Source organism: Schistocerca nitens, chromosome 3, assembly GCF_023898315.1.
Source record: "Schistocerca nitens isolate TAMUIC-IGC-003100 chromosome 3, iqSchNite1.1, whole genome shotgun sequence".
NCBI classification, from domain to species: Eukaryota; Metazoa; Arthropoda; class Insecta; order Orthoptera; family Acrididae; genus Schistocerca; species Schistocerca nitens.
In genome coordinates this window covers 581493316-581517561 of record NC_064616.1, presented here as the reverse complement: position 1 = coordinate 581517561, position 24246 = coordinate 581493316, and the positions used below count along the sequence as shown (strand labels likewise).

General features: G+C 46.6%; 1 protein-coding gene across 1 annotated transcript in view; it reads left to right on the top strand.

The window, feature by feature from the left end:
• Positions 1-24246, top strand: part of LOC126248493 (uncharacterized) — a 218829-nt gene that overhangs the window by 168138 nt on the left and 26445 nt on the right. The window contains exon 3 of the mRNA XM_049949524.1: positions 18796-19026. Coding sequence (XP_049805481.1) covers positions 18796-19026 — 231 coding nt within the window. The remainder of the gene's footprint in view (positions 1-18795; positions 19027-24246) is intronic.

Sequence of the window (24246 nt, the reverse complement as noted above, 5' to 3'; positions counted from 1 at the left end):
GGGTGAAACCATTTTGTTGTGGTTCAAATGGCTCTGAGCACTATGGGACTTAACATCTGAGGTCATCAGACCCCTAGAACTTAGAACTACTTAAACCTAACTAACCTAAGGACATCACACACATTCATGCCCGAGGCAGGATTCGAACCTGCGACCGTAGCGGTCGCTCGGTTCCAGACTGCAGCGCCTAGAACCGCACGGCCACCACGGCCGGCTTTTGTTGTTCTATATATCGCAATATACAGACTTCTTTTTGTATGGCAGCTTGGAAGTATGAGAGTTTGGGTGGCATGAATTAGCATTTATAATGCTGCCAGTTGTTGTGTGCTTTCTGTAAATTTCGAAAATGTGTGAATTATTGATAATGATTTGAGGTCTTGGAAATTGATTTTCTCTTTCCTGTTTCCAGGGTAAAGTGCATTTTAGGAAGTGGTTTATTTACTGCTTCATGGATATGTTGGATGTCGATCTATAAGGGCAAGTGTCATCCACGTATCTGAAAATAGCCCGTCTACATTCTTAAACTACTTAAAAAACGATAACCACAAAGCAGAACAAATGAAGTTAGCAATGAAAATTTCATATATGTTATCTGAAGGTCTAATAATTAAATTTCCTGACGATATTTTAAATTAACAAACAGATTTAAAACATGAAAATTTCATACAAAATTTTATTGAATACCTAACCAAAGATAACGGATAGAGACAGACGACAACCTACACACACACCGATTAAAAAGATCATACATGCAGCCCAAAATGATATAAACTTACCATAGCAACTATAACGCATAGCATCTTTGACCAACTGTTGATACTGTCAATCTGTCAAATCTGACGGTTAAACGTCAAATTATAAAAATTACGGGACAGGGCGATTAACAGCAGCAAACCACAAAACTTCTTATGACATAAGTCCTAATTCTACACCACGCGGCTACAGAATATAGTGACAGAGACCACTGATGATACGTGGACGTAAGTACAAAATTTGTATGTGTATCTAAAAATACGATAACAACATTATAATAAAACAAAATAAAAATATTATGTAACTTTCGCAGATGATATGAAGCTGGCAATCTAACATAATGGCTCATTCTCAACAGGAAACACTAAACACCTATAGCAGCAATTTGGATTTCATTACATAATGCCTGTAAGAGGAAGCGTTAAACATAGCCATAACAGCTGCTGCGGCGCTTCTATATTGTCAAATCGCGGTATGGTAAAATCTTAAGTGCAGCCGAAATAAGAGGCACCTACCAAATAGCGTTTAGCCTCTCCTTTCACTCTAAAAGTGCGTCTGAATCCATCCTTTGCAAACCACTATGAAACGCATGAGAGAGGATACATACAATGGTGCCACATGTTATCTTCCCGTTCCAATCGTGCATGAAACGAGGGAAGAATTAATGAACGCTTAAAAGCTACTGTGCTTGCTGTTGTGACTTCGTCTTCACACGTAGGAAGCTGAAGAGTAGATACTTTACTTAATGCAGTTCTTTAAATTTTGTAAGTAGGCTTTTGCGGGATAGTTCGCATATGTCTGTCTCTTCCAACGCAGGTTTTTCATTTCCGCAACGCTCTCCTGCGAGTAAAATCAACTGACCATTCTTGCCACCCTTTTTGTACATTTACTGCACCCAGTTAGTCCAATCTGATATGGGTCCCACACATGCGAGCAGTCTCCTAATAAAGAACGCACAAGTGATTCGTGAATGTAGATTGACTGCATTTTCCCCACATTCCACCAATGGACTGTAGTCTGACTCCTGCCTTACGTACGACTGAGCCTTGTGAACCTGGTGTTTGTAAAAGTGTACCGATTCCAATTATGACTCATTGATGTTGTAGCTACAGGATGCTACTTTCTGTACTTTGCGTTAATCATGACTGCATCGACGCTCCGTGGAATGCACTCCTCGAAGCGCCGAAAGCTTTTGGTAGATATCCCAGTCTATGACCCGTCACTACCGCCCATATTTCACAGATCGGTCAGAACGGGGTGTGCACCTCTCGCCCTGTAGCGTCCCAAATGCGCAGTATAGGATTGTAATCTGGTGACCAGGGACACTTCGCTTGCGTGACCCGATGTGTTGCTAAAACGTTTCTAACAACTGGGGGCGAAGGGATAGGGTTTGGTTGTTTTGGGGGAAGAGACCAAACAGCGAGGTAATCGGTCTCATCGGATTAGGGAAGGATGGGGAAGGAAGCCGGCTGTGCCCTTTCAAAGGAACCATCCCGACATTTGCCTGGAGCGATTTAGGGAAATCACGGAAAACCTAAATCAGGATGACCGGACGCGGGATTGAACCGTCGTCCTCCCGAATGCGAGTCCAGTGTGCTAACCACTGCGACGAAGGGATGATTTCCTGGTGAAGTTATAGGTTCCTTGAGAGGTGTTGAAGGCGAACCAACGGACGCTTACAAATAGAGAGTAGGTTTCTATACCGTTCGCTGGCTAGACAATGGTAAACTCAGCAAGGGTCTCAATTCATCGCCTGCAAAATTCTTCTTTAAAATAAATTTACTTCCTAACCTGGTGGAATACAAACGCTTAAGACTCGTCAGTTGTGTCCTCAGTTTCTCAAGCTATTCGTCCGGGGTTCTGACTACACGCTAATGTCTCTGAACCGTGGCGTCCGGTGAGTAGAGGTGCAAGTTTGGACCAGTGGAGTCTGTACCCCATTACGAGTCATGGAATGGCCAGTCGTCGTCGTCGTCGTCGTTGACGACGACGACGTCCAGCATGGAGCCAGTGAGTTCTGTTGCACTGTGATAAATCGCACTGTGTTTCATCTTTCCGCCGCTATAGTCCGCGGTAGTCGGCAGTGACCCTTTTCACCAACTTGTAGCTACCCACAGCAGATGACTGTAATTGCTGGAATTTCTTTTTTTTTTAATTTCCGAATCGAGGTAATCATGGTATACTCTTCACAAGCGGAAGGTCCAGTGCGTGCATGACCTCGGTGAAAGCTTCCCCCGTGTCGAGCACCCGCGATCAAATGCACTGATGACGCACATTTTGCTCATCTTGAGCTCAATCGGCTGTTACAATCGCCACGCCGTCAGGGAGCCTGGAGCCTGCTGACATGCTGTTTGTCGGAAGTGCTTCAGGTGCAACAAAGTCTAAAGGCGAGAGAGAAAGTGTGTTACGCCGGTGTTATACCACACAAGTGGCGAACGTGGCTTATTAGACCTGCGGTAATACTGTGTGTGTGTGTGTGTGTGTGTGTGTGTGTGTGTGTGTGTGTGTGTGTGTGAGATTATATAGATAACGTTAGTGATGTCTCAAAACTAACAGAATCGTAATAGATAAGCGTGGAACATAAATAACAAGGAACTAAAACATGACCAAAGTGATTTGAAGCAGCAGTCTGATTGCAGGCGTCACCAATGAAGTCGGAGTAGCAGCTTTCTTCTCACGTGGCGCAGAACGGACAATTACAGCATCTGATAGCTAGCTCTCCAATCGTAACCCTATCGTGCAATCATACTTGAAAAAGTTTACTACTGATGTGTTACCGATGAGAGTACATTGAGAAATCGTACCTTCAGCCTTGGCGTCGAGAAAAATACTGATCAGACTGATAACTCCGTGTTTGTAATCCTACATAAAACACCTTATGTGTAGAACAGATGCACAATCAATAAATCAGAGGAGCTCCAGGATAGAGAAATAATAAACTCAAGTTTCCATTAATGTAATTGATAGAACAGTCAATAGTCCGATGTTCAAACTATACATACATTAGTGTCTCTTTGAAGGAATAATTTGGTCCCGGCAGAGGTTCGAGTCCTCCCTCGGGCAAGGGTGTGTGTGTTTGTCCTTAGGATAATTTAGGTTAATTAGTGTGTAAGCTTAGGGATTGATGACCTTAGCAGTTAGGTCCCATAAGATTTCACGCATATTTAATTTAAGGAATAATTCTAGCTAGCTTCCGTAGACTAAGCTACTCACGATTTACTGACATTTTCGCGAAATGAGGGCGGTGGGGACACACAACGTTTGTAACGGATTACCTTATAGAATTCAGAGCCTTGGTAGCATATTGGTTACGAAAAGTTAATGGTTGGTTTCTCCTTTGCAGCCATTTCACGATGAAAGTGCAGCAGGGACACACACCTGCATAGTCAGTGCATTACATCGTAGCCAATGTATTGAATGCTTGCTTACGTGTCGCTGCCGTACTCATTGGATCTAATGACTGCAGCTCCGTAATCGGTCATAAATTTCAGTAAACTAGTATGTGAGAAAGCTAATAATATCTCTAACTTCCCAGTGTGCTTTTTGTGTAACACATTAAAACACGTGACTTTGGTTTTGAATGATCGGCGTAGTGTTCGTAAATGATTAAGCTATACTGTTATGCTAGAAATTGTATTGTGCATCAAAACAGTCATGATGGCAAAATTGTTAAACGGTTCTTCAGCAGTAAACTTCAAACGAAAATTCTACTAGCTTTATTTATATCATCCATGGATACCAGCCATGCGAGAAGAAACCTATGGAAGCGCTGCAAGGCACTGGAATACGCACACACGTGCGCGCACACTTCTTCCGCGTCGAAACAGTTCCACAGCACATCGGCAAAAATAGTTTGACTGGTAACAGATTACGATGTGCAATCCACTATAAACAGAAGTTCGGCTTCTAGTCACATGCTAACGGTTCAGTCCGTTGTACCTTTTTGTGGCGGAGAAATGTGCATTAATAAACAGTGGCAACGGACTTGCATAAGCGTAAAACTTGGAACAGGAAAGTTGCATTGTTGCATTGGCGTCACCTAGGAAGAACTTCTGCAGTCCATCAGTTGCCTATTGGAGTTTTCTGAGGCGTGATTATGGAAGCAGCTCATCATTTGCCTAGATGAACTTGGGAAAACCGCCTTCAAATGACTCTTAGATAAACAGCCATTATCTTCAGTATCTTCTGCAATGGATTTTCCCCGCTAGCCTTATTGAGACAATTCGCTTTGTCTCGGCAGAAGGCAGAGTACGCGTTGGCAGTGTGCGTGATGCAGGCGGACCATTTGTGTTTCCGGCTGGCGGCAGTTGAGATCAGATAAGCTACAGCAGCAGCAGCAGCAGCCAGTATCCGGTAGAACACATGTCGCCCCCGCGCGGCGGACAGCTGCTGTGGACGGCCTTCCTGGCAGTCGCTTACTTCATCAGATACACGCTGCAGGCTGCACTCCCAAAGGCAGGACAAGGTCGTCGGCAAGTCGTGTGGCGCGATCGCGTGCTGCAGCCAATTTCAGACAAATCAAACCACTTTAAGAAATTCGTGGTTCCTCGCGTGAGTAAGGCGTTGCTGAAATGACACGCATGCTGACGCAAGTCGGGAGAAATTGACTGCAAATACTGAAAACGATGAAAGTGTGAAGGTGACATACATGTAATTAAACTTCGTGTCGTAGATTGGGGCTGCAGGTAACGCATTCGTATGATCAGTTAGGAAAAGAGAGATTGTCCTAAACTGCAATTAAATGCTATTGTAGCATAATCTGTTTCGATGCTTACTGGTTTCATCACATGTACCTGTTAAGTGGTATGCAGCAAACCAGTGGACTACATAACATTACATATTCTCTATGTACTAACAAATTTTACCACCTCCGGTGGTTGATTAACGACCCTCAAATCAGTATCAAATTGGTATAATGATGTCTAAATTACGTATTTAAGAAAACCTGTGGTGTTCCCACTTTGTTCTGCTAATTTATGGTATAAACAAACTGCTTACACCATCATATTACCCTTCAGTACGTAAGTTAGACATCACGGTATACACGTCGCTTGTCAGACATTAAAAACATTCGTTCGTTTTACACATTCTTAATATTAATGTAAGACTCGTTAATCTCATGACCGGGAGACGTTAACAAATTTGTTAGCACACACATAATATGTAAAGGAATTATTGCACCATTTTATTGTATCTCCCTGTGAACAGGTAGGTGTGATAAGGTTAGAAGTCTGTAAATCGATCATGGTATAATTAAGCGTTTCATTGCAGTGAAAGGTAATTGTTTTCACAATTACTGAAAAGTAAATTATTCACAGCTGAAATTGTTTTACTCTCCCATGGAAATCTTCCTATGAAGAATTGGTATAACAACTGCACCAAAAGACTAACATTAAACGGTTGGTGATTTCTTGTTCGTCAAACAGCCCTTGCTACAACGGAGAAGATCGGATCTTTAATTTTAACAACCACGATCCACGCGGGTGTACTAATTCGCCAGTTACGGACTAAGGTAGTTCATTTTCGAAAATGAACTAAGATATTTAACGGTATCCATCTTTTATTGAGTATAAACTTAGCGCTGCTGCTCTTTGTATAAAATTTAAGTTAGATACAAATCGGAATTCTGCTTAGGACAATTTATAACCAATAAGCTGGGGGCCAGAAACCGCTCCGCCGCCTCCTCCTCCTCCTCCTCCTCCTCCTCCTCCTCCTCCCCCCTCCCTCCCCCCTCGCCGGTGTTGGTGCAGTCTTCCGAGTTTACAAACGTAGCTTCCAGAACATTGTTTGCTGGTGCAAATCAAAGAACTTATCAAAATTCCGTTGTAACACTCGTCGTAAACAATGCGACGTTGCTCTGCAAGAAGCGCGAAACCCTCTCCCTGAGAAACCAACAGTCTATAATTATATATCTGCTTTTGTAACAGTAGACCTAGTCGAGTGGTAGTCTAATAACTTGTCATTCTCTCTTGAATGGAGGTCCTGGATTCGGATCCCGGCATCGATCTCTGGTTTCTGTGAGGTGGGAAACCCGCAGCTGTATTCACCCAAATTGTGGAGATAAGCCGCCGACGTGGTGGCTGAGAATTGTTCGATGATAGTAGTAGTGCCACATTATTTACTCAAATGCGCCAGTACATACCGTTCATCAGACTTTCCCAACCCACACACTTCATCGGACACATTACATGATAAAAAATCTTTCCCAGTCCACTAGCATCTCCACGGTCCCGTGGCCCCGTGGTGTTTCTCTCTCGACCACGTTGGACGACGCCCAGCATTTGTCACTGTGATATATGCCTTGCGTGCAGGTGTTCTGGCGAGAAAAGTTTACTCCCTACCTGCCGAAACATGGTACTAGGCATAGGCGTTGATACAGTGTTCCCTTGGTTTGGAGTGGGGTAAAGACACTTTCTCATTCCGTTTTCAGCGCAATACGAACCTCTAAACTGGGTTTTTGTGCCGATGATCATTTTTGAGTTGTGGGCGCTCTATCGTTTCTATTTCACGACGGATTCGCTATTAGTTGATTGGAGTGCATCATGTTCTCTTCTGTTGCGAGTGCAGACGTATAGCGGATGGCAAATGGTGATTCTTCTGGAGGTCTATGAGGAAGAAGTAGCAATTTGGTAAATAACAAGTTGTTAACGTGACCTTATCTATTTAGCTATAATTACTAAACAAAGTAATATATGTCGCACAGTCAGCTTATTTCGACAACTGTGGTCAATTTCAAGTGATCAGTATGTACGAATAACTCAGGAAAAGTACATTTAAAGTCCAGATTACATGTACATATTTACATGGAACTATCATCAGTTGCATATTCTGAAATGATTCCAGCCAAATAAAGGAAAATGATTTTACTTGATCACTTGGTACACGCTGCGGATCCCATTTCGAAGCAATGAGAAACATTTGCATCTCTCAGAAAATTTCCCAAATCTTCTAGGTCTTAACTAAACGTGTGTGTTGTAACAACTAAATATCTCAAAAAATACGCGTCGTATGAAAAAAGTTTCAGATGAAAAGAGGCTTTCAGAGGAGATATCTGTCTATACTAATACTGGTCACCCCCCCCTAACCCACCCCGTCCCTCTCCCCCCCCCCCCCCCCCCCGCCCCAAGGGAGAAGTACTCTCTATTATCAGGTGGGAACCCCATTTTTGTTGCGGATTCGGATTCCATGCCAAAAAATATCTAGTTTATCCGAATCTGTTCTTTTATATTCGTGGTAAATGGTGCTGTAATCGGTGCGAGAGTACGGCGGTTAGACGGAAGAACACACTGAAACCAGTCACCCAGAGCACATACCTGATGTGATAGTATAATCACATCATCCATGTGCTCTCCTTGTCGGTTAGCATTCCTTATTTTCACGTGGTATCCTAAATTCCTTTCCAGGAATGGGGGACACACATATTAAGTCCCTTGTGAGTTGTAGTTCACCAGTTTATTTAAAATTAGCATTTGTGAGAGGGCCAAAAGACATAACTACCGATATAATCCTAAAATATACTCCCAAAACATATACTAAAATTGCTTTTCGAGGACAAAAAGAACTAAGGTTTTGTAGTTTAGAGTGAACACGACCGAGCGAGACGGAAACACGCAGGAGGATAGCCTTTGAAATCGCCGTCCGGCCATAGAAATTCAAGCTTACCGTGATTTCCCAAACTCCCTCAAACCAAAATGCTGGAATGATTTCTTTCAAAAGGACACGGCTTGTTTCTTTCATCACTTTCCCTGTATCCAATCATGTGCTACATCTTATGATCTTGACGTAGATAGCTCGTTAAACCCTAATCGTCCTTCCGTCCTTCCGTCCTTCCTCCCTTCCTTCCTTCCTTCCTTCCTTCTTCCTACAGTTGACACGTTCCAGTCTCAGCTGACACTCAAAGGAAGCTGCCGAGTAAGCTGAGAGGCAAATAACACGCATTAAGGTGTATAACAAGAACAAAATAATAAAAACCAATATGAACTTATTTAGGCGTAGCCTATTATACATCCGGTAAGAATGTGCAAAGCAATGTCACATGCATATATAAGATGCAGTCAAATGAAACTAGACAGATGGGAAAAGTAAATTGTTTATTATTTCAAAACTGTTAAAACAATTACTCCACTGTGGCAGAAGACGGTCCATAACATCATGGGGAAAATGAAACTTCCTCGCAAATTAAAACTGTGTGCCGGACCGAGACTCAAATTCGGGACCTTTGCCTTTCGCGGGCAAGTGCTCTACCATCTGAGCTACCCAAGCACGACTCACTACCCGTCCTCACAGCTTCAAATCTGCCAGTACCTCAACTCCTACTTTCCAAACTTTACAGAAGCTCTCCTGCGAACCTTGCAGGAGACGAAGTACTGGCAGAATTTAAGATGTGAGGACGGGTCGTGAGTCGTGCTTGGGTGGCTCAGATGGCAGAGCACTTGCCCGCGAAAGGCAAAGGTCCCGAGTTCGAGTCTCGGTCCAGCACACAGTTTTAATCTTCCAGGAAGTTTCATATCAGCGCACACTCCGCTGCAGAGTGAAAATCTCATTCTGGAATCATGGGAAAATGTTTGCGATTGTTTGCTGAAACATGAGTGTACCCAGGCGTGTACCTCTTCGTCGGAAGCAAATTTTCAACGAATGTCTTTCTTCAGGGCCCCATAAATGTGGAAACCGCATGGGGAAGAGATCGAGACTTTGTGTACGATATGAAACTTTCCCATTGAAACTTCTGCACCGGTTCCACATCTTCTTCTAGACTGTTTGGAATACGCTGTAGAAGTTTCACTGGGAAGCCCTTACACAAACCTCGATACAGCCCCGATTCCATATCTGTTGAGCCCTGAAGAAAGACATTTGTGGCCGTCGGTTACCTTCGGACGAATACGTGCAAGCCTGTGTACACTCTTAGTTCCGTAGACAACCGAAAACATTTTTCCATGAAGGCACTGACTGTCTTGTCTCACAGTGGGATAAATGTATTAAGTTATGACTATTACTTTCGAAATAATGAGCGGTTCACTTTTCCATCTGTCTCGTTTTCATTGGACTGCTCCTTATACATACTGGCAGACAATAACAAAGTTCGGAACCATACCTAGCTTTTTATTGTTTTAGATGAGTCATAGAAACCAAATACGTTAAACTCTTTCAAGGCGAGATCATTCAAATAGTGTTACAGCTAGATATTCCTTTCCTCAGAGCTTCTGTATCGTAGCGGTGCTTCACACTCGCAGCTGCAGCCTGAATAGAAGTGCTCTCGATGATGCGTGCCGCATGAGACAAAGCGACGTATTACTCCGGGGATTTAATTGGGGACGTTCATTGTCGGAACCGTATTAATTTTGCTCTCTGCTACACAAAAGAAAATCATTCTAAATAAGCCAGTCTCGCTTTGATACACGAGACAGGGTTAAACTTTCCATTACTCCAGTGTCAATCATGAGACCTTTAGCAATCTAGCTACTTTCAGAAATGGAAATGTCGTGTGACGAGGGCCTCCCGTCGGGTAGACCGTTCGCCTGGTGCAAGTCTTTCGATCTGACGCCACTTCGGCGACTTGCGCGTCGATGGGGATGAAATGATGATGATTAGGACAACACAACACCCAGTACCTGAGCGGAGAAAATCTCCGACCCAGTCGGGAATCGAACCCGGGCCCTTTGGATTGACAGTCTGTCACGCTGACCACTCAGTTACCGGGGGCGGACACTTTCAGAAATATTCCCAGGTCCTACCACTGGACTGTAATATGTACGCCGTTTACAGTGCCTACACGGCCTCGAACTGACACGTAGCAACTTCCGCCAATAATATCCACACAACAAAACAGAAATAAAAGTTAGTGTCAATAAAGGAAAAAGTGTCACAAAAACCACTGTCAAATTCCCACGGAAACGGTCGAATCTCTTTGCTTCAATCAAACGTCACCAAGTCTGTTCTGTTTAGTGAACCACCAACCGTCGAGCTAGCTTCTGCCTCCGCTATCTTATGCAAGGGGTGTGCCTATCGGGCGCATGCATGTTCACTCAGAGGGAAAAGTCGCACTGAAAACCTTGAAGTGCCTAAGCAGAAATGCACGCCGGCTCACGGAAACGCATTGGAGGTTGTTGTGGAATTGAAGTGCTGGAAGAACTTCGTTGGCTACTCAGAATCATCAACAATTGAGTCCAGAAAGAAGTTCCGCAACAGTCCCTCCGCCTCTAAGGGCACACCACACCTGCGCCTGAGGGCTGTCGGCTGATTTCAAACCGCTTAACGAAATGCTTCAACATTTAGGCTTTCCAACGGAACCGAACAAGGAGCAGAATTCAGGCATTTTCATTGGCCATTTTCTGTTCTCGCTTCCAGAGCTTCCGTACTTGATGCTTCCTGACACGATTTTAACAAGTTCCTCTGCAATGAGTGTTCGAAGCACTCGATCTTGATCCGGCCTCGTGCGTCCGGATCACTACCCGTTTAGGAGGATTAGGAAAATACCCGTCCATTACCTCCAGGGCAGAGCAAACCACTTTCCGTAGTGTAAACGATCCACAGGAACGAATGAACAGGAGAAGTCCGAAAATACTTTTAAACGGTATTAAGTTTAATTCAACTGTAAAAAACGCTGCTTGGAACTGATTTACGTAGGGGTTCCTGAATTAGTAAACGTTTTAAGCATTGTAGCAGGAGCCTGTGAACTGATTGAGGAGCGAGCAACCTACGACATTTGCATGCAGCGGTTGCGCCGGCCTTCACCGGTGTGTGCGCGCGTACCGTACTAAGGCGGGCTCTGATCTGCTTCCTGCTACTGCTACTCACCGCTTCTTTTCTACTCGTTTGGACTTCTGTACCGACGACAGAGTCCCAGAATAAGTTAAAACATACGGAGGGCGCATTAAAACAAAACTGTGATAAAATATAACTGTGAAATTCCAGGATCATCATCATCGTCCATCATCATCATCATCATCGACTGATTATGCCTTTCAGCGTTCAGTCTGGAGCATAGCCCCCTTATAAAATTCCTCCACGATCCCCTATTCAGTGCTAACATTGGTGCCTCTTCTGATGTTAAACCTATTACTTCAAAATCATTCTTAACCGAATCCAGGTACCTTCTCCTTGGTCTGCCCCGACTCCTCCTACCCTCTACTGCTGAACCCATGAGTCTCTTGGGTAACCTTGCTTCTCCCATGCGTGTAACATGACCCCACCAACTAAGCCTGTTAGCCCTGACTGCTACATCTATAGAGTTCATTCCCAGTTTTTCTTTGATTTCCTCATTGTGGACACCCTCCTGCCATTGTTCCCATCTACTAGTACCTGCAATCATCCTAGCTACTTTCATATCCGTAACCTCAACCTTGTTGATAAGGTAACCTGAATCCACCCAGCTTTCGCTCCCATACGTGGCACTAGATGTCTACTACACTCTGGTGTTTACTCGAGAGTATAAGCTGTGTGTCGACACGGCTCCCCGCTCCCCCCACCCACCCCCCCTCACCATCATCATTACATAGAAGAAAACACTCTGTAAAATTTGACTTATTTCTTATAATCTTAAATAGTAAGGTTAACTGGAATGTATCGACTGAAAGCTATCAATACATATAATTCTAGAATTTGTCTGCAATGATTTTGTATGAAAATCATAATGAAAAATAAAAATTTGAATAACTGAATCAATCAAACAAGCAAGCTTGTATCCGATTTACGCAAACAGCTTCCGTACTTCCCAACGCATTGTAGTGACGTAGATACTATACTACAAGTAACCTAGGGTACTAATTGTTAAGAGTAGAGTTTGACTACGGTCTACCCTTTACAGCGAATTACGTCTCCTCATCGAAGTTAAATGGACCTAAAATATTGCTGTGGCAAATGTGATAACTTGCCATTGAAGGGAAGCCTGCAACTTCTGCGACTGTCAGTTGAATATGAAAGCTCCATGAATTTGCGCACTTCCCCAGATAGTGGCTAAAGATGTGCTCAAAACATAGATCGTATCCCTTGTGTTAGCGGAATTGATGCTTCAGTTCATTCTGAAAAAGTTCATATCGTCAGCCGCAAGTCACAAGCTAGCAGACGTTCTGTGGTTTCGGCGTGAGAATTTCCGTTCTTCAGCTGTCTGTGTATGTATATATGTTACTATGGTCCAGATCGCGAACGTGGTTACCAGACTGGACTCCAGGTGGATCTATGTGACTTACCTTTAACAAAAACTTGACATGTTTATAACAGATATTTGGTCTCTGTTTCATTAGAATACTTAAGCTGTGTGCCTACTCTTGTTGAATATTCGCGGTCTGATACCACCTGGACATTGCAGGCCATAGAAAAACCGGAGGCTCCGCGTTTAGTGCACATAGAAAATTACCAATTAATACGTTACTGTAGTGTGTGCTAAGAAATCATAGTTCACGTGCGGTCAGATTTCAAATGAAAGTTCTTCTAAATCATAGAGATAACAGTCCTACAGAGAAAAATAGTGACTTAAAATCATAGCATGAAATTAGTTACACTGACGAGCCAAAATCTTGTGACCGCTTGCTTAATACGGTGCTGGTCCACCTTCAGCAGAACGCAATACAGCAGTGATCTTTCACGGTATGGAAACAAAAAATCCTTCGTTGGTTTCCAGAGCTACGTGGCACTAGATGTCTACTACACTCTGGTGTTTACTCGAGAGTAAGCTGTGTGTCGACACCGCTGCCCGCTCCCCCCCCCCCCCCCCCCCCCACTATCATCATAATCCAACAAAAAAAGAATGGCACCACACCACACTATATACGAACATTAGTCACATACAATTACCATATACAAAAAAAAAAGTAACTTCGACCTTGGCGAAGGAAGGGTGCCATTGTGCCCGAAGGACAGAAAAAAAAATTACAGTTAGGCTGCTGAATCTGCGCTCCGGAATCTCTGAGCCAAGAATGCCGTAAGAATTAGTTTTTTTCTTTTTTTACCGAATGTTGCTCTTTCAACGTAGGAAATTTTGCTGCGGATGACTTCTGCTTTTGGTAGTAGATGAATAGGCTCGCGTAAAAAATTCCACAGGAACAAGAACAAATTGTTGCAAGAGCTCTTCTCGAAATGACATCACTCCAAGAAATTCTATAAATTTTTGTGAAAGCTAAACGAAACATCCTAAACAACACAAAATGTCGGAAGAATTCGCCAGCCAGTTATTTACCGAGGGAGTTTGATGGATCTTCTCATTTACTCGTCCACGATTCTGACGAGACAACAGGTGCAGATTCCTTGGTCATTTCGGTTGTGTGGTTTTTCGGATTAGCACAGGTGTTGAATCGGTATCTTCCTTGTTACTTTTGCAAAGAGTTTACCGTTAATTTCTCCGACAAACGATGATATACAGTATGGTACTTACAGGTTTACTGCTTCAACACGATAACCATATTTCATTGCATGTTATTTTAAGAGTTTAGCTGACAATTAACAAGAGTCCGTGAAACTTCCTGGCAGATTAAAACTGTGTGCCCGACCGAGACTCGAACTCGGGACCTTTGCCTTTCGTCGTGCTTCGGTAGCTCAGATGGTAGAGCACTTGCCCGCGAAAGGCAAAGGTCCCGAGTTCGAGTCTCGGTCGGACACACAGTTTTAATCTGCCAGGAAGTTTCATATCAGCGCACACTCCGCTGCAGAGTGAAAATCTCATTCTGGAAACAAGAGTCCGTGTTTGTACAGCTTACTGCTTTTGTAGTAGAATAAGTGGTCGTCTCAATAGAACAAAATTCCACCGTGGTTCCGAATTTTAATACTGTATAAAGGAGCTGCACGGGTGGTAAGTCTTACACCTCATGAGAAAGAGTCTTAGACATGTAAAACCTGAATTGATAGATACTTCAAGAAAATTGTTGTAGCATAATTCTTGGCCGTGTTATGTGGTTGTTTCCATTGGCGTGCCTGCTATACTGGCTTCAGGACTTGAGTCTTCCCCGCCGGCCGGTGTGGCCGAGCGGTTCTAGGTGCTACAGTCTGGAACCGCGCGACCACTTCGGTCGCAGGTTCGAATCCTGCCTCGAATCCTGCCTCGGGCATGGATGTGTGTGATGTCCTTAGGTTAGTTAGGTTTAAGTAGTTCAAAGTTCCAGGGGACTGGTAACTTCTAAGGTCAAGTCCCATAGTGCTCAGAGCGATTTTTTTTCCTTTTCTTTGGGAGTCTTCCCCATGACAGCAGGTGCTTTTATGAATTCCCAAAGGGCACTGACAGGGAACAGCACCTTCCACATGGGTTGTTCTGTCTACTAGCGCAACCAGAATGTGACCAATGTAGCTGCGTGCATTCTATTTTTGCTCATTATGATGACCTGCTAAAAGGCTTGAAAGTTAATAAAATTCCACGAGTTTCTTGAATTTCGCGAAGTCGAGTGCAAGCCTCTTTGATATAGGAGGCAAGTTGTGGGGGATATTGGGATTGGGTTGTTTTGGGGAGGAGACTAGACAGCTAGGTCATCGGTCTCATTGGATTAGGGAAGGACGGGGAAGGAAGTCAGCCGTACCATTTCAAAGGAACCATCCCGGCATTTGCCTGGAGCGATTTAGGGAAATCACGGAAAACCTAAATCAGGATGGCCGGACGCGGGATGTGGGGGATGTTCCCAAAAGTGTTAAATATTTCTGAAACCAGAAGTTAACGATCCTTAGAGAGCCATGAAGTTAGTTTTTCAATACAAAAATCCGACAAAAAAGCATTCTCGTGCGCGAGCGTGAAATTCCAAACAGGTCGTGTATCAGTTCTTTAGAAAAGTGCTGTTAGAGTGCATGTGCTAGGTAGTATTAGGGCTCTTTAACAGGGCATGAATCCATTAGCTAGTTGAAGTTGGGATTTAAGGAAAGAGACAAGACATTGTGATATCAACTTGGAATTAAAAAGTTAAATTTATTTTCGACGGGGCTTAGAAAAACTTTAATCTTGTTAGTTGCTTGACTCCTCCTCCTCAGTATATACAGCATTAAGAACGACATGCATAAAATGTCATCTAGAGTTTGTATTACGAAGATATGGACTTGTATTGAGTGTCCTGTCTGATAAAATTTCCCTCTTAGCAGATAAAGGAAATCTCAGCTAATCTTCCGTCCGTTGACCGCGGAGACCTCAGACTCCTATCTCATTTCATAATAAGTGATAGTCCTTACGGAATCCCATCCAGTGAAACTTGTTGAAGAATCAAAGTAACTACTAACTTGTAAGGGACAGCGTGGCTGGCCATGGGATGCAAAGGGCAGGAAGCAAGAAAATTATGAAATCAGCATCGGCCAGTGAACGATGCAAGCAACTTGCAACGCTGATATGAAACTTCCTGGCAGATTAAAACTGTGTGCCCGACCGAGACTCGAACTCGGGACCTTTGCCTTTCGCGGGCAAGTGCTCTACCATCTGAGCTACCGAAGCACGACTCACGCCCGGTCCTCACAACTTTACTTCTGTCAGTATCTCGTCTCCTACCTTCCAAACTTTACAGAAGCTCTCCTGCGAACCAAGCAGAACTAGCACTCCTGAAAGAAAGGATATTGCGGAGAAAGGTCCCGAGTTCGAGTCTCGGTCGGGCACACAGTTTTAATCTGCCAGGAAGTTTCATATCAGCGCACACTCCGCTGCAGAGTGGAAATCTCATTCTGGCAACTTGCAACGCGATTATGGCGGGTGCAGTTGGCACGTGGAGACTCCCGTGGCGCAATCTGTTACTCCTCGGATTTTATACAAGACTGGTTCCAAAGCAATGGGAGCCAGTTCATTTCTAATGGTACCAACTTCCGAACTATTTATTAAGCAACACTGTCGCGAACAAGCACCGTCTAAGGCCAGCAACAAAATGAACGACCATCTCATGTCCGAACGGTCTCGGAGAGTGTACGGCCGTGGTTTTTATGGCTGCGGGGACACCTCAGTGGTGTCTACTCGGAGAGAAATGTTGTTCCTGCAGCTAACCTCAAGAGGAGCGGCGGTGGCAGCAGTTGTGACGATTCCTGCGGCTAATTTTCCGGAGGGTCGAGATAAACACCTGGCGTTTAGGTTGAGTAACCTGCTGTGGAAGCAGAACAATGACACGCCCGAGAAACGGGAAAACAGTCTCCTTCCGCAACGACGTGTCTGCGGTTCAGGTTCGAAGGCAACTGTTTCGAATCTTACTGATTTACGCCAGCTTGTGGCTTTCTTAATTCAACCTACTGGCGGTTAAAAAAATTATAATGCCTCCATGACTGTTGTAGACAGGCAACATACGATAATTAATACCCTTCCTGTGTTAGTTGAACTGAACACCTCATGAGGTCGATCTCTCTCTCTCTCTCTCTCTCTCTCTCTCTCTCTCTCTCTGTGTGTGTGTGTGTGTGTGTGTGTGTGTGTGTGTGTGTGTAATACGTCATCAGAAGCGAGTGCAGCTGTTCAGTGTCAGGTTGTTTTAACAAAATGGTTCAAATGGCTCTGAGCACTATGGGACTCAACTGCTGAGGTCATTAGTCCCCTAGAACTTAGAACTAGTTAAACCTAACTAACCTAAGGACATCACACACATCCATGCCCGAGGCAGGATTCGAACCTGCGACCGTAGCGGTCTCGCGGTTCCAGACTGCAGCGCCAGAACCGCGCGGCCACTTCGGCCGGCGTTGTTTTAACAGATCGATTTAAAATATTCTAACCGATAACACTGGTTTTTGAGAAGTCTATCTCAAAACACACTGACGGAATTTTTTGCGAAAAAAATGCTGCACCGCAACAGATAGTAAGTTAATGCGGTACAAATAAGTTTCCTGAGAAGTTGGCTGTAGTGACAGCGAGTGCTGCTCTCGACACGTAACCTTGTTAGCGCGCAGGCATCTTTCGTACAATAGTGCACTAATCAGTCACATACGACCATTTTTCAAAAGCCTGCATAACCACCTTTTTCAGCGCGGCCTGCTGCGAGACGTTCAGGAAGTGTCAGTTAGGCTCTGGAAAGTAGCGGCAGCGATGTGGAAATCATGCCGACTTCATTGTCGTGGCCACCTGCACTAGGTTTCTCGCTTAAGGATCCATGGAACGAACATCTCGATTGACGTAGCCCCCACAGATTTTCGATTAGTTTAAATGCGGGTAGCCTGGTGGCCAAGGGAATACGATGCACTCACCCTGGTACTTTTAGAGCCACGCATGTACACTGCGAGCTGTGCGAGACGTTGCATTGTCCTGCTGGTAGATTCTGTCGTGCCAAGAGGAAAACCAAACTGCATGTTGGGGGTGAACATGCTCCCCAAGGATAGAGGCATACTTGTGTTGGTCTACTGTACCTTCCAGAATGACATCAGCCTGAGAATTCCCTACAGCCCTGACCCTTACGACGATTGTTTCCGGGTATTTGCTTTAGGACGTTTCACGCCGTACACGGCAACGGCCATCTGTCCTGTAAACGTGATTCACCTGAAAAGACTATCTGTAGTCACCCAGTGGCTTCCAGTTGCAGTACTGGCATGCAAATTCCAGCCTTCGTCACCGATGGACAACAATCGGCATTGATGCATGAACCAGGTGCTTGCTGCGCTCGTTGAGGAGACAATATCGGTGGCCCCCTTAGTTCATCTGCGCGCTCAGTTGCTCGAAAGCTGCACGTCTTTTAGCTCGTACACATCGCAGCCGTCGTTCACCCCTGCCTTCTGTGGGCCTTGGTGAACTACAGTTCCGTCTGTGCCGGTTTAGGAAAGCGCCATTTTGCCATGCACGGTATACTCTAACCACGGCTGCACGCTAACAGTTTCGAAACTTAACCGTTTCCACCTTTGGCCGAAAGCCTGTGATCATGCCCTTTTGGACGTCAGATAAATTGCTCCGTTTCAGCATTACAACTGCTGCACTGTTTTCCACATCCCCCAGACACGCTTTATATACCATATACTGCTAGTGCTGCCACTTGCCGTCCGTGAGTGGTTATTGCAGTTCACGTCGAACATAGGCGTTGGTAGTGTTAATGTGAGTAGATGGTGTATTTGCTGATGGGGTGTTGACTATAAAGTGTTAGTTGTTTAATGTACTAAAGATTCGTGTTTTGATGTAAGGTCGATGTGTTTCAGGGAGATGCGGCGTGCTGCGCGGAGACGCGTCGCGAACTGTCGCTGGCGCGGCTGGCGCTGAGCACGCAAGAGTCCCGCTGGCGCCAGCTGCTGAGCGCCGAGGCGAGGCTACGCCGGAGACAGCTCAACTCCGTGCTCGCCGCCCTGCTGGGGCTGGAGCGGCGGCTGCGCTCAGAGCAGGCCAGCATCCGCGCGCAGCTCGCCGCCAGGGACAACCTCATCCGACAACAGGCACGTACTGCTCATTACTTTTCCAGTGTTTGCCACTTAATGTCGGTGGCGAAACTAGGGTTGTATTGTTTCTGTCTGAATTAGATGTGACTTCGCTAATAGCAAATTTCCACTTGAAATAGCTCTGATGTAAGATACCATGTCTGAAAAGTGATTAAAGCCCGTAGAAAATATTATTCCGCGATCTAATTGCCCTCCGGCATGGTTAGACACGCATAAATAACGCAACGGAAATTCTCTTGGCATCTACAATGATCTATTGATTGCAACCTAGTTATGTAACGTCGCAAAACATAATGTTGATGACGAAACAGCTGCTGCCCTGGAGCTCTCGAGGCGAGCTTACCTTCCGTGATCTGAAAATATGAGGCGCTATCAACAAGTAATGCAACACATCTTTTCTTCGATTAATGTCGGGTGAAAAATTGTAGGATTTATTCTGGGACATCGTGGAATATTCCCGAGTCAGCCCCTATCGTTTCATGAAGTTCCGAGAGGCGGAAGCGCTACACATAGCTTCCAAATGGCGTCTGTAAAGAAGGTGCGTTCCAAGCAGAGACCTGTCACTGAGTTTCTTTTGGCGGAAAACAAAAGAATCGCCGATAATCATAAGCGCTTGTAGGATGCCTATGGAGATCTGGCAGTGAACAAAAGCACCGTGAGTCTTTAGGCGAGGAGTCTGTCATCGCAAAAAGGTCGCACAAACCTGTCCTATATCCCGCGTGCTGGACGGCTACACACGGCAGTGACCCCCTACAGTGTTGGAACGTGCGAACACTCACACTCGTGGTAATAGACGGATGACAAACGCCTCGCTGCTTAAATGGACTTCTGTTGGTAATGCTGATACTCGTCCACCAGCTGGTGTACTCGAAGGTGCGTGCCTGCCGGGTTGCTCGCCGCCTAGCAGCAAAAAGAGCAAACCATAAAGAGCAAAGAGTTTTGTCCAATGGAAGATGCACTCCGCTGGAAGCAGTACGTGGTTGATGGGGAGGTTATTGATGCATAAAGACTCCGACGTCGACCTGTAGAATGGTACAATATAGGCCTTCCTAGTAAGGTGGCGTAAGGCCGTCGCATCGAATTAATTTTATGTTGGAAAAAATAGGGTTTTGTTGCCAAAGGAGGGGGGAATAATTTAACGTCTTGGAATCTTGAATAAAACCAACTTACTTTCAGGTAAAGTATGTTGCGTTAGTTACTGAACGCACCTTATAATTTACTAATGCAGCGAGTGCTTGTTTCTGAATAGTCGTTACGAGCAAAAATGATGCAGAGTTAAAGCTAATTGAATTAGTCACGGAAGTATTTCGCTTAGTTACTTACGAATAGGCATACATGCAAGGCCGTGAAATAGCTCACCTCTGTTTCCTCGCGAATTTTCACTTTAACTGAATACATGAAGAATATGGAACTGAAGTAAAGGTATCAGAATTGGACTATTATTGTGCTTCAAGCAAACAAGTTACGTGAAACACATGCTGTCCTCAGTACACCCTGAGTCCCCCCCTGCGGGTTCGGGGGTTAGAATAGGCCCGCGGTATTCCTGCCTGTCGTAAGAGGCGACTAAAAGGAGTTTCAACCGTTTCGGCCTTCCATGTGATGGTTCCCCTTGGGGTTTGACCTCCATTTTTCAAAATTCTACAGAAGTATGAGCCTTTTGGGGAAGGACGCCTTACGTGGTGTACCACTGGTTCTCAGTGCACTGAGACCTTGGCACTCAGCATTGTACCGGCGTTGTAACCATACCCATTATTCCTCAAATTGGGCCTAAACGCCTGATGGGTTGTACAAGTTACGCCCATAGTGCGTCTCGATCTGCACCTAAGATCGTGATGGACTTTCCATGGCACCAGAAATACAGCACGGTAGCCAGCCCGTTGTGGTGGGGTCGTCATGTACCCTCTAGGTTGTAGCCCCCTGACAACACAGGGATCGTACTGCCGATACCTGAGCTGCACCCTCCCCACGTCGGCCAAGGAGTAGATGCCCGTCTCCTTGGGGCATCAGGACTCCCGGCAACGGTCATCCTGCCAGGTGGCCCTTGCTGAGGCTGGGTGGCGCCCGTGGGGAGAGCCCCTGGTCGGAGTGGGTGTTATCGGGGCGGACGTTTCGCAGATGAAACGTCAACACGTATCAGGTCGCTCTGCGGCCGAGTCTTTCAAAAGGAAAGGTACTGTTTCTAGTTCTGGTTCTCCTGCCCTTTCCCCCTTGGCCACTCCCTGGGAGGAGGGACAGGCCCGCCGGCTTGGGGCGAAGTACTTCCCCCGCTATTTGGTCTGTTCTCGAACCGATGGGGGACGTTCGCCACCTCCAAGCCCATGTTCTTTGTTCAGCACATTGAGGACATCTTCGAGGAAATCGAGGCTCTCAGTAAGATGCGTTCGGGGTCCGTTCTTATAAAGACCACCTCCGCCACACAGTCGGCGGCGCTCCAGGCGTGCGACCGCCTAGGGGACATCCCAGTGTCCATTGTCCCGCATCTGGCACTAAATAGGACGCAGGGGGTTATTTTTCATCGGGACCTCCTGCTGCAATCTGATGAGGAGCTCAGGGCCAACCTGGAGCGCCGAGGCGTGCATTTCGTCCGGCGAGTCCAGTGCGGCCCCAAAGACCGTCGCATCGACACCGGGGCCTTTATCCTCGCCTTCGAGGGGGACGTTCTCCCGGAGAAGGTATAGGTGATGTGCTACCGGTGCGACGTGCGACCTTACGTCCCGCCTCCTATGCGCGGTTTTCGGTGTTTGCGCTTTGGGCACATGTCGTCACGGTGTGAGGCTGAGCCCCTTTGTGGCGATTGTGGGCGTCCTCTTCGTGAGGAACATACATGCACCCCACCACCTCGGTGCGTTAATTGTCGTGGCATCCACTCGCCTAGATCCTCAGACTGCCCCGCATATCAGAAGGAGAAGAAGATACAAGAACTCAAAACTTTGGATCGTCTCTCTTATTCTTAGGCCAGGAAGAAGTATTACCGCCTCCATCCCATGCCGTTGACCACTTCGTTTGCCTCAGTTGTGTCCACTCCTTCCGCGGTATCCTCACCCTTATCCTGTCCCCCCTCTGCCTCCTCCCCCCATCCGGGGTCTCTGCCTCCGCCTCCCAAATCCCTCCCTTCCGCATCCTCCTCCCCTGTGGCCCCCGCCCCCTCTGCCCCAGGGGCCACCCTTCCTCCTCCTCCTACTCCTCCTCCTCCTACTCCTCCTCCTCCTACTCCTCCTCCTCCTCCTCCTCCTCCTCCTCCTCCTCCCCCCCCCCCCCCCCCCGCCGCCTGAGAAGCGTCCATCGGGGAAACGTTCCGGACCCCAGCTTCCGAGGTCCGGCGTTCCAAAACGGACCCCGCGCGTGAGGACCTTCTTCGGGTCCAGCCCACCAATCCCTGCGCCTTCTCGGACTTCCAAGAAGGCCTCCAAGAAGAAGTCTCTATCCCCCTCTCCACCCCGGCGCGTTTCGTCTGACGCTCCATCCGTGAGTCGCTGCTCCCGGCCGTCCTCAGTTTCGCCGGGACACTCTGCTGCCAGGCGTTCAGCTGGCCTCTCGTCGGCAAATGATGCTGCCCCTCCTACACAACCAGGGACAGCGGCCGCAGCTGGCGACGACTCGATGGACCAGGATCCGCCTCCCGCCGGTTGTAGCGTTGTTCCCTCGAAACCTGGCCCTCCGCGGCCGTCGAGGTGACCAGCTCTTCCCCCGTCTCGTTCCCCCTCTTTTTTGACTAGCGATGGCCTTGTTACATTGGAACATACGAGGTATTCGATCTAATCGGGAGGAATTACAACTGCTCCTCCGCCTGCACTGTCCGCTCGTCCTTGGTCTCCAGGAAACCAAGTTGCGCCCGACTGACTGTATTGCCTTTACCCACTATACCTCGGAGCGGTATGACCTCACCCCTGTGAACGGTATCCCAGCTCATGGTGGGGTCATGTTGCTCGTTCGGGACGATGTCTATTACCATCCCATCCCATTGACCACCCCACCCCACTCCAAGCAATAGCTGTACGTATTACTCTTTCTGCTTTTACTTTTTCAGTTTGTACCATCTACACTCCATCGTCATCTGCTGTTAGTCGGGCTGACATGATGCACCTGATCGTTCAGCTTCCCCCGCCGTTTTTATTGTTTGGCGACTTCAATGCCCATCATCCCCTTTGGGGCTCTCCTGCATCCTGTCAAAGAGGCTCACTCTTGGCGGATGTCTTCAACCATCTCAATCTTGTCTGCCTCAATACTGGCGCCCCGACTTTCCTCTCGGACTCTACTCATACCTACTCTCACTTGGACCTCTCGATATGTTCTACCACTCTTGCCCGTCGGTTCGAGTGGTATGTCCTTTCTGACACCTATTCGAGCGACCACTTCCCCTGTGTCGTTCGTCTCCTGCACCACACCCCATCCCCACGTCCTTCGAGCTGGAACATACCGAAAGCTGACTGGGCACTTTACTCCTCCCTGGCGACCTTTCCGGACCACGATTTTCTCAGTTGTGACAGTCAGGTCGAATACCTCACGGCTGTTATCATCAATGCTGCCGAACGTTCCATTCCTCGTACTACCTCTTCTTCACGTCGCATTTCCGTCCCCTGGTGGAACGAGGCTTGTAGAGACGCTATCCGTGCTCGACGACGTGCTTTACGCACCTTTCGCCGCCATCCTACGTTGGCGAATTGTATTGGATACAAACGACTCCGAGCGCAATGACGTAGAGTCATCAAAGACAGCGAAAAAGCTTGTTGGGCCTCTTTCACCAGCTCCTTTAACAGTTTTACTCCCTCTTCTGTCGTATGGGGTGGCCTGCGCCGGCTGTCGGGCATTAAGGCCCACTCCTCGGTACCTGGCCTGACTTCAGGTAATGAGGTCCTTGTTGATCCTGTGGATGTCTCCAACGCCTTCGGCCGGTTTTTCGCGGAGGTTTCCAGCTCCGCTCATTACCACCCTGCCTTCCTTCCCAGGAAAGAGGCAGAAGAGGCTCGACGACCTTCCTTCCACTCGCTGAATCTGGAAACTTATAATGCTCCCTTTACTATGCGGGAACTCGATCGTGCGCTTGCACTGTCCCGGTCCTCTGCTCCGGGGCCAGATGCCATTCACGTTCAGATGCTGGCACACCTTTCTCCGGCGGGCAAAAGCTTCCTTCTTCGTACCTACAATCGCGTCTCGACCGAAGGTCAGGTCCCCATGCGTTGGCGTGACGCCGTCGTTGTTCCTATACCCAAACCCGGG